Source organism: Bison bison, unplaced genomic scaffold, assembly GCF_000754665.1.
Source record: "Bison bison bison isolate TAMUID 2011002044 unplaced genomic scaffold, Bison_UMD1.0 scf7180017864365, whole genome shotgun sequence".
Classification (NCBI taxonomy): Eukaryota; Metazoa; Chordata; class Mammalia; order Artiodactyla; family Bovidae; genus Bison; species Bison bison.
In genome coordinates this window covers 1,978,361-1,989,762 of record NW_011494937.1, presented here as the reverse complement: position 1 = coordinate 1,989,762, position 11,402 = coordinate 1,978,361, and the positions used below count along the sequence as shown (strand labels likewise).

Genomic DNA, 11,402 nt, shown 5'->3' with positions numbered 1-11,402 from the left:
CGTGTTCCAGGCAGAGGGAACAGCAGGAACAAGGGCTTGGTGGTAACAGAGTGTGGTCTGTCTGGGAAACTTCTAGTGGGTGCCATCTTGCTAGGGGAGGACGGGTGTGTGGGGCAGGGAGCAGGGGGCGTGGTTAAGCCACGCGCGGGGAGGAGGGCTCACCTTCATCATGAGCACGATGGTGTTGAGGGCGATCATGGCCATGATGGTGTACTCGAAAGGCGGGGACACCACGAACTGCCACATGCGGTACTGGAAACTCTGCTTGTTCTGCGGCATGTGCCGGGTCAGGGGTTTGGCGCTGATGGCGAAGTCGATGCAGGCCCTCTGTGGGAGAGAGCCCGGTGGCGTGAGGGCCGGAGGCAGGAGCGAGGTGAGCGCCCCTCAACTCACCCAACACAGCTCTCCCGCACATTTGCCCAGATGTCTGCCTCTCTTACCCTCTCCCGTTTCCCATAAACTCATTATGAATGCTTTCTTTTCCTGACAGCTACGGCTCCTTGGTGGCTCAGACGGTAAAGCGTCTGTCCACAATGTGGGAGACCCGGGTTCGAGCCCTGGGTCGGGAAGATCCCTTGGAGAAGGAAATGGCAACCCACTCCAGTACTCTTGCCTGGAAAACCCCATGGACAGAGGAGGCTGGTAGGCTACAGTCTATGGGGTTGCAAAGAGTCGGACACGACTGAGCGACTTTACTTTCACTTTCACGGCTCATTGAGAAGTTCAGTTCAGTTCAGTCGCTCAGTCATGTCCGACTTTGCAACCCCATGAATCGCAGAACGCCAGGCCTCCCTGTCCATCACCAACTCCCGGAGTTCACTCAGACTCAACGTCCATCGAGTCAGTGATGCCATCCAGCCATCTCATCCTCTGTCGTCCCCTTCTCCTCCTGCCCCCAATCCCTCCCAGCATCAGAGTCTTTTCCAATGAGTCAACGCTTCGCATGAGGTGGCCAAAGTACTGGAGTTTCAGCTTTAGCATCATTCCTTCCAAAGAAATCCCAGGGCTGATCTCCTTCAGAATGGACTGGTTGGATCTCCTTGGCCCATTGAATCCCCTCCGCAAATATGATCAGTGGGTACTGTCAGTAGCCCCCCTTTGCAGATGAGGAAAATAAAGGCTCAGAGAGGTTAAGCCACTTGCCTAGGGTGGCACAGCTACCAAGTGGGTGAATCTCAAATTTCAACCAGAGTCTGAATGGTTAAAAGCCTAACCATTCTTTCTTCTCTTAAAAAATTGTTATTGAAGTATAATTGAGTTACAACATTGTATTCATTTCTGCTGCACAGCAAAATGACTCAGTTATACATATACATATTTTTTTCATGGGCTTCCTTGGTGGCTCAGTCAGTAAAGAATCTGCCTGCAATTCAGGAGGCCCTGGTTTGATCCCTGAGCCAGGAAGATCCCCTGGAGAAGGAAATGGCAACACACTTCAGTATCCTTGCCTGAGAAATCCCGTGGACAGAAAAGCCTGGCCGGCAACAGTCTCTGGGGTCACGAGAGTTAGACACGATTTAACCTCTAAACCACCGCCAACATTCTTTTCATGTTCTTTTCCATTATGGCTTATCACAGGATGTGGAGTATAGTTTCCTGTGCTATATGATAGGACTTTGTTTTTTATCCATTCTATATAGTTTGCTTCTGCTAATTCCAAACTCTCAGTCCTTCCCTCCACTCCCCCACCCCCCACACATGACAAGTCTGTTCTGTCTGTCTGTGGATCTGTTTCTGTTTTGTAGACAGGTTCATTTGTGTTGAGGTTTAGATTTCACTTACAAGTGGTATCATATGGTATTTGTCTTTCTCTTTCTGACTTATTTCGCTTGGTGTGATAATCTCTAGGTCCATCCATGTTGTGAAGCCTAACCACTCCTTCTTACCAAATGTTTAGCTTCTCTTTCTTTTTGAGGGAGGCAGACAGGGAAGAATAATGATTATTTAGTCTTAAGGGCCAAAGAAGCAGAGGAAGAATGCATTCTAGGTCCTCTTCCTAGCTTGGATGATTCTAGAAGGGCAAACAGTCATGATTATACTCCCTGGTGGACTGGATTTTCTTTCGTTCATGTTCTCCACCCCTCTCTGGGAGAGACTGTACTTCTTTGCCCCCACTGAAATCAGATATGGACATGAGACTCGCTCTGGCTGATGAAATGTGAGATGTGACACGTGTTTTGCTGTTCTCTTTTTTAATCTGAAGTTTCTCAGAGGGGAACCAGAACAAAGACAACAGGAAGCCTGGATATGCAGTCCAATCCGTTTGTGCATGTCTGGCACTGAGATTTTCAGGATGCTTGTTACTGCATCACAACCTAGTCCAAACTGACTGATACACACACAACCCCTCTTTCTTCTGGGAACCCCAAGAAGAGCTACCCTTCAGGCAGAGTGGCTGCTGCTTGGAGAATGCTGCTGTGCCCTCCCCAGATGCCCCCAGAAGCTGGTTCCTCTGTGTGTGTCTGTGTGTGTGTGAGTGGTGGGATGTCAGCTTTTAAATGGGGATGCAACTGGAACGTGGTACCTCATTTTTCTCCAGGCTGTACTCCTCCATCATCTTGTCCCCCTGCTCCTGGAAGGTGATGATGATCAAGGCCACAAAGATGTTGACAAAGAAGAAGGGGAACACCACAAAGTAGACGACGTAGAAGATGGACATCTCCATGCGGTACCCGGGGCTGGGGCCCTGGTTCTCGAAGGTGGCGTCCACGGAGTGCTTGAGGACCCTGTGAGAACCAGGGTGGGGAGCGGGACAAAGTGAGGCAGGGGAACAGGGATGGAGGACAGTATCAAGAGGAGACAGAAAAGAAAGGAAGAGTAGTCACTGTTTCTGATGGCGGTCACAGTGGTTGCTTTATGAAGCCATAATCTTCCCAACACTTTCTGTCTTTGGGGAGTGTTGACAACAACATCAGTATTGTTGTCACACTGCCCTGTATCGAGGGTTTATTATGTGCCAGAAAAGGTATTCAACCTTTTATTTATTTTTCCAGTAACCCTCTCAGGGAGGTTATTACAGGCTCCATGTTGCACACAAGGAAACTGAGGTTCAGCAATTGAAAGTGACTTGCTGTGTAGATCGCCCACTGAGATGGGGTCAGGTTGGGATTTGAAAACGGGTTTGTAGTCATGTATGGGAGTGGGTAGGGGGTCATGGAGGCAGGGGTGTGTGTGTGTGTCTGTGTATTTAAGCACAGGTGGTGGTGGGAACTGAGGAGGTGTGATGAGCTTGCACATGGGAATGAGTGTACCCGTGGCTGCTCCGTACAGTCGCACAGGTCACGCACTGCTCAAGGGCTCTGCATCTAAGTGGCACCGTTCAGCTTCGTGTGTTAACGATGACAATTTTTTTTGCAGGGAGCCCTAAAGTGCCTTCTTTGAGCGAGATTGTTAAGTATTACTGCAATGCTTTTCTGACAGATGGAAGTGATGTCTGTTGAGAAAGGGGCATCTAAAAATTCACTCAAAGGTGTCTAATGGGCAAGCACCGGTCTCACGTGTGTGGGTACTGTGTGTGGGTGAGTAGAGAGGCACGTGTTGGTTAGGGCGTTTGGTGAGAGAGGGAAGCAGGTGAGGATGCTGAAGGCACAGGCTGCAAACTTACCAGACCTTCAACTTGGATTCAGCAGAGACCTCTGGGAGGAGGACCGGGACTAGGGTGGGGAGCCCGAGGCATTGCTGAGACACAAATTCAGGGAGTGCCAGACCCCTCAGTAATCGAGGGAAACAGCATTTTACCCAAAAGTCTAGTCTTTTCTGCAATTTTTTAAAAAGATTTTTTTTGTTTGATGTGGACCATCTTTAAAGCCTTTATTCAATTTGTTACCATATTGCTTATGTTTTTTCAGTTTTTGGCCTTGAGACATGTGCGATTTTTAGCTCCCCAACCAGGGATCGAACCTGCACCTGTTGCATTGAAAGGCAAAGTCTTAACGATTGGACCAGCAGGGAAGTCTGAACTGCCAGGGAAGTCTCATTCCTGCAATATTTTAGAAAGTCAAAAGAAATGCCCCAAAGCCCACGATGAACAAAATATCAAGCATTTAAATCCTGGGGACTTCCCTGGTGGTCCCAGTGGTTAAGATTCCACACTTCCAGTTCAGGGGGTGTGGGTTTGATCCCTGATTGGGGAACTAAGATCCCACATGCTGTGTGCAGCATGGTCAAAAAAAAAAAAAACCTAAAAAAAATTAAATCTGGGGCTTCAATTTTAATCTTGGCATGAGTTAGTCTCACCCATATCCCCCCAGCCCTAACCCTGTCTGGGATGGATAGGTCCTGACTTGGAGAATGTCGAGTCCACAGCCCCGTCTTGGAGGTTTAGGGGGATGTGACCACCTGTGTATCTACGTGCAGCCTTTCTGCAAATCAGAAACAGTGCCTGTTCTGGGAGCATGAAGCATACACTCAAGGGTTAGGTGAGCCGAGAGATGGCTGGATCTCCACCCTTCGAAGCCCAACCACACGTGGGGGCTGCCACTCTAGTGCATTTTGTATCTTGCATTGTCCCCACTTCCGGAAGCCAGGAATGAACCTCTCCTTCCCCCAGACCTGTCTCAGCACCGGACTCTCAGACCCTTCTCTCTCTTGCCCCCGGGCCCCCGCCCCTCCGAGCTCCTCCTGGCCCACTCACTGTGGCCAGCCTTCTCCCGTGGACACGGTGAAGAGGGTCAGCAGCGCCCACAGCACATTGTCATAATGGAACTCATACTTCTTCCACTCTCGATCCCTCGCCTTTACCTCATTCTTCTCATAGAGGAGGTACTTGCCGCTGCCACAGAAAATGGGGACCGTTAGTAAGTGGAGGGGTTTCTCCAGTGGCTCAGTGGTAAAGAATCTGCCTACCAATGCAGACCTCAGTTCCTCCCCCAGGTCGTGAAGATCCCCTGGAGGAGGGCAAGGCAACCCACTCCAGTATTCTTGCCTGGGAAATCCCATAGACAGGGGAGCCTGGTGGGCTACAGTCCATGGGGTTGCAAAAGAGTCGGAGATGACTTAGTGACTGAGCAACAACAACAAGTAAACAAAGGGAAACCCATCATTGGCTCCAGAGAGAGAGAGAGAGAGAGAGAGGAGGAGGAGGAGGAGGAGGGGGGTGGGGCCACCAGCCCACACTGCCTCCCACAGCCTGCAAAGCAGCAACACCCCGTTTCTCCCTGGAGTGTGTGCATCCACTGGGAGACACATCCATGAATGCCACAGCCTGAGTCCAGGGGGAGAGGACTCAGATACTCACATCCTTTTCTAACTTGAACACTTCTACTCCCAACGGTGGGAGCGTCAGGCTTGCGGGGTGGTTAAGAGCAAGGAAGGAGAAAGGCACATTTTGCGGTTCATCAGACCAAGGTATGCAGCTGCTGCTCCTTCTCAGGGTAGGATACAAAGGTTAGCCCCAGACTCTTAGCCTAATGCCTGGGATCTTTCCAATTTCAGCCAACAAAAAAACAGCCGGGAGTCCTTTGCCACATAGTAAAACGGGCATGCCTGGTGGCTCAGCAGTAGAGAATCTGCCTGCAAAGCAGGAACTAAAGGAGATGTGGGTTCAGTCCCTGGGTCAGGAAGATCCCTTGGAGGAGGGCATGGCAACCCACTCCTGTATTTTTGCCTGGAGAATCCCATGGACAGAGGAGCCCGCTGGGCTACAGTTCATAGCGTCACAAAGAGTTGGATGTGACTTAGCATGCACGCGTGCACGACCCTTTATACTGGTGACAAAAGCTGTACTGACTGGGCATTTGGTTAGTGAGAGGCTCAGCACTTTCCTGGACTGAGTCTAGAACTTCCCATCAGGAAGATAACCCAAAGATGGGGGGACTTCACGTCCACAACCTCTGAGCTACAATTCCAAAATCCAGAAAGCTCTGAAAACCTAACATTTTTTCCCTAATGGCAGCTGGCACATTCCAGCCTGAAGGTCAAATCTAGACTTGTCTCTGGGTTGCCAGTAAGCTAAGCAGTGGTTGTTTACATTTTAAAATGTTTTTTAGTTGCTAAGTCACTAAAATGTTGTTGTTTTTAGTTGCAGACTCTTTTGTGACCCCATGGACTGTAGCCAACCGGGCTCCTCTATCTACAGGATTCTCCAGGCAAGAATACTGGAGTGGGGTAGTCATACCCTTCTCCAGGGGATCTTCCTGACTCAGGGATCGAACCTGCGTGTCCTGCACTGCAGGTGGATTCTTTATCTGAGTCACCAGGGAAGCCCTGAATGGTTGAGACCAAATCAAAAGAATTCACTCACGACAGATAAAAATGAAAAGAAATTCAGTTTCCAGAAACAAAGTTTGATTGGCACACAGCCATTCTGATTCCTTTACTTATTGTCTGCAGCGGCTTTTGAGTTTCATTTGTTGTCATGGAAGGTGTATGCAAAGTCAAAGATAGCTACTATCTGGCCCTTGACAAAGTCTGCCCATCTCTGATCTAATGCGTTTGGCAACAAAACCAGACCCAGCTGGATGTGAGGCTTTGTTCTTGTTATTTATCCCATTTGGTGCAAATAGTTGCATGTTTCCTAGCAGAAGTATTGCATTGGATCACAAGGCTGTTTTAATCAACTGAAGGTGTGAGGTGCTATGTGGGACATGCGCCTCGCAATTTTTCTAAAAATCTCAACATATTCTGAATTTATCCGCCTGTAAAGGTTTCCTACAAGGAACTAGATGGGTATTGCTATCCCCTACTTGACAAAGGTGGCAACTCATAAGTTGAGCAACCAGCTTAGGGCTCATGGGGCAGGGACTCTTATTCTACAACTGATGTTCTACTTGCAGATCCAAGCTGCAGATCCGGGCCGCCCTCAATACCCAAGCCCTCAGTTTCCAGGTCCAAGATGAAATGCAACAGGACCCTACGGTCGTCCCCCTCCTACCGTATCCTCAGCCTGCCTTTTGTCTGCGGAAAAATTTCAGCCAAAAAATAAGTTTAATCAGAGGGGTGAGAAAATGCAGAAGCAAAGGAAAACAATCAAAGAAGACTACATTAATAACAGTTTAGTCATTAAGCAGAGTCAAGGGCCTTTAGCTCCTTCTCAAGGGCTATAGATAATATCCTGAGCCATATCCTGTGAGCTGTCTTACAGATACTGAAATCCCCCCCAGGTGGAAGACGTTAACTACACGATGACCAGACTGTAGCCAGACATAAGCTGCCGTGCAGTTCTGAGAATGGGTCTCAAGGAGATGCAAACAAACCGACCCTGGAACTGAAGGTTGACTGTACTTAAAACAATTAAGATGCTGCTGACCAATTAAGTGACCAATCTGAAGATGACCCTCACAGCTGGCTGTGCTGTTTCTGCATGTAGCTCCCTCCTTCCATCTATAAAAGTTCTTACCCACTGATTGTCAGCAGAGAAGGGGTAGTTGGCCTTTGGACAGGACTCACCACCCCCCGGTTGCTGGCATCCAAAATAAAGCAAACTTTCCTAAACCAACCTTGCATTTTTATTGGCTTTTGAGGAGCGAGCAGCCAGATCCCCACTTGTGGTTACAAAGAGACTGGTGCCTCTGATCGCCTCCCACCCACCAGCCCTGATGGGGACGCCTAGAAGAGTCAAGACTCACCGGCAATCTTTCTCAAACTCCTTGGACTCATCTGTGCAGTGGAAAAATTTGCCCTTGAAGAGCTGCACGGCCACCACGGCGAAGATGAACATGAACAGCATGTAGACGATGAGGATGTTGAAGACATTCTTGAGAGAGTTCACCACGCAGTCAAACACGGCCTGGTGGATCGGGCGGGAGAGTGGGTGTGAGCAGGCTGGGAGCTGGCCCAGCCTGCACCTCCAGCAGCTCATAATATCAAAGTACAGGATTCCCATTTTACAGAGGAGGACATGAGCCACCGCCGTGCAGTTCTGAGAAGTAAGTGTGGGGGCTGCATCTAGTTCTGAGTTTTTATGCATCCCAACCCCCCAATTCTAACCCCTGGGGAACGGGGGCCACTTCTCCGAGCTTCTCCAAGGTAAGCTCATGGCTCTTTAGGGCAAGAGCAGAGATCGTCAGTGGAGAGGTCATTTCCAGTTCCTTCTTTGTGTCCCTGCCTCAGGGTCACTCTTCTTTCCCAGCATCTGGAGTTGTGCGATCTCTTCCTTTTTTGCCCACCGATCACTAGGGGGCGCTCTGGATTTGTGAGTTGACTCCACGTGCCCTGGAGATTCTGCCTTGAGTAAGATGAAATCTTTCCATCATCCTGCCAACCCCCACCCTCCACCCCCAGCCCCATTCTGCTATGAATCACAGTGGGTTCTAACTACAAGTTAGCATCAAGGGTCATCGAACCTACTGGAATCGCATGTTAGCTTTATTAGCTTTCCCTGGGGGACAGAGTGCATAGTTCTCATGGGGGTTTCAAAGCAAGCTGTGACCCAGAAAATCGGGAAGAGCCACTGAACCGACTACTGCTGGATTCCACGTATTTCAATGCAAGCCGGTTTTCAAGTCCGGAAGGTAGCCACATTTCCTCTTTGAATAATTCATCAACAAAAAGGGGGCGTCGAATCATTATTTCCCAAACTATGGGGGAGGAGCCCACCACCAGTGATATCAGACAATACGTTTAGGTCCTTACAGGAGCCACAAACCAAGTAACACTGATTGCATGGTTGCAAAGTTATTCTCTCTCTAATTCTCTCAATCCTTTTGAGTGAAGGAGAAAGTCTTCCTTAGCTGTTGCTGTGTTAATAACATTTATAATTTTCCTTTTTATGCTTAGGTGTTTGTTTGTTTGTTTTTGGTTTGTGTGTTTTCTTTTGTTTTTGGCCCACCAAAACAGGACATGCAGGATCTTAGTTCTCCAACCAGGGACGGAACCTTGTGTCTCCTATGTTGGGAGTGTGGAGTCATCACCACTGGACTACCAGGAAGTCCCTATACTTCTCATTTTTTAAGCAAGAAAGAACAAGCATCCATACTCAAAATCTTTGTCAGGCAACTCTTCTGGGCTAGATTTTGAGAATAGTTATCTTTTTTTTTTTAACAGATATTTAATTTTACCTTCTATGAACAGTGGATTCTGGTTTTTCCAACTTGAGAAACTTGACAAGCATGTCCTTTTAAAATAAATCCACTTAAGTAAAAAAAAATAAAGTGACTTAAACATTAAGATAATACAGGTGCAACATAAATTGAAACAGGGTGTTTGAATGACTAAGCTTCATATCCTTTCTTCTTTCCTTTTTAAAAATTTGAAATGACAAGTGTTTGGGAAATGCTGCTTCATGCTGTTTTGGAACAGGAGATATTGGAGCCTAGAATAGGCAGGTGAAAAGTTTAAGGTTATGTGGGACCAGAAACCTAGTTTCCTGCTTCCCAGGTTCGGGTTATGCCCTGTTTTATCCACATGATGCCTTCATGGGAATTAGGAAAAAGGACCCTCAACTTTGCATGAGACATTTCACCTAATTGAAAATTACCATAATATACAGATTTTGTTCCATTAACTCACTCTACTGCCATCTACTGGAAAGTTGTAGTAATAAGTAAATCCACCACAAAAAGTAGCAGCATCCCTTTCAACGCGGTGTCCTTGAGCAGTGTGCAAACTGCTCAACTGTACATGGCAACCCTGGGAGATCTCCCATATACCCCGATCTCACCTTGAGCTTTGGCAACCGCTTGATGGTTTTAAGAGGTCGTAGCACCCGGAGGACTCGGAGGGATTTAATTGTGTTGATGTCCTTTCCTTTGCTATTGCCACTGTGGAGGGATGTTAGGATGGGGAGAAGGGAAGACAGGGAGCCAAGGTCAGGCTGGGTGGTGGGTGGCCTGTAGCCGCACGTGACCCCAGCCTCCCAGGTTTAGGAATCTGGGGTAAACCTGGCATAACCTTGCCTTGCTGAAGAGCAGTCAGTTCCCCTGCTACATCTGGGCACAAGGGTTAGTGAGCAGATGGCCTTCTGAGGTTCTTGGGGTTGTTGAGGGCCCTCCACTGCTGGGCTGGGCCTGAGCAACTGCATGGGGGCGGGGGGCCCTCAGATCCAGCATGAAGGAGTTAGGTCCTACCCTAACCTGTGTGCTCTCCTCGGAGCTGGTCTTACTGAGCTTTTAGAAAATGGGATGCCCTCCCCACCCCCACCCCCACATTTCCAACAGGATCCATAAAGTCCTTAAAGTGGCATTTAAACAAGAACTCTCCTCCCCTCCCCCTCCCCCAATATTCCCTGAACCCATGGGGCAAAAAGAACTGGAACATCAGATGCTGATGTTGAATCACTGCCTCATTCTTTCAGGGTCTCTTAGCTCATTTTTGTCAGATAGCTGCATAAAAGTCCAGCCCAGGATCTACTGGGCATGAGTCCTAGCACTGTAGATGCCATGACACCCTTAGCCAACCATAATTCAACCCCCCCACCCGACCCTGCAAGGAGGAGGGCACTGGGTGTGGTCATCAAAGGCTTGTGATGAATGGAACTCACCACCCACCCAGCTGCCCAAGGCAGAAACCCAATAGTCATGTTCATCCTCATCGCCCTCCTACCATGGCCACCGTCCTAGGTCAGACCCCCATGATCCACCTCCCAACTTCCCCCCACTCTAAGTCTCTCTCTTCTTCCACCTTTTCTGCACACAGTGACCAAAACAATCATGCCACTCTCCCGCTCCAAACCCCTCTGGAGCATCTGAATTCCTAGCAGTGCCATCTCTTAACTTGGCATTCAAGGCTCTTCAAAATCTAGTCCAACTTACCTTTCCCTTTGCATCCCCATTGATCATGACACACCCCAAACCCCAGCCACATGCTCTGGCTTCTGTTCCTGCCCTTCCTCCACTGCTCCATTCACAGAACTATGCAGCCTTCAAAGCCCAAGGAAAATGTCCCTTCACAATCTCTGCTGACTGCCTCTGGGTTCTGCCAAACCCCAGTGCTTATTCAGAATCGCTTTTGTCTCTGTCATTGGCTCTGGCTTTAGACAGTGTGTGTGTGTGTGTGTGTGTGTACGCCCAGTTGCTCAGTTGTGTTCAACTCTTTGTGACCCCACGGACTGTAGCCCACTAGGCTCCTCTGTCCATGGGATTTTCCAGACAAGACTACTGGAGTGGGATTGCCATTTCTTTCTCCAGGGGATCTTCCCAACCCAGGGACGGAATCTGCATCTCCCTCATTGGCAGGCAGATTCTTTCCCACTGAGCCACCTGGGAAGCCCTGGCTTTAGCCAGAAAATGCCCCCAAGGCAGAACTGTGGTTTATCCTTCTACGTGTTCATTTTCCCTTTAATCTGGGTTCTTGTCTCTGCCCCCAGCACGTGCCTGGTGTGTAGTTTCAGGACACATGTGAATGCATCCAGATTGGAGTTCTTTGGGGACCAGTGAGCAAACACCTCCCTACAGTCACCTCTTGGGTCGTGAATAGAGCTGCCTCAGAGACATCCTCCATGCTGTGCCTGTCTATCCAGGTACAAA

General features: G+C 48.8%; 1 protein-coding gene across 1 annotated transcript in view; it reads right to left on the bottom strand.

Annotated features, from left to right (window-relative positions):
- The window catches only part of CACNA1A (calcium channel, voltage-dependent, P/Q type, alpha 1A subunit), a 255,016-nt gene that overhangs the window by 44,330 nt on the left and 199,284 nt on the right, over positions 1-11,402 (bottom strand). Inside the window, 5 exon segments of the mRNA XM_010855524.1 lie at positions 163-327; positions 2,525-2,726; positions 4,634-4,771; positions 7,566-7,726; positions 9,599-9,698. Of these exon segments, the coding sequence (XP_010853826.1) occupies positions 163-327; positions 2,525-2,726; positions 4,634-4,771; positions 7,566-7,726; positions 9,599-9,698 (766 nt within the window).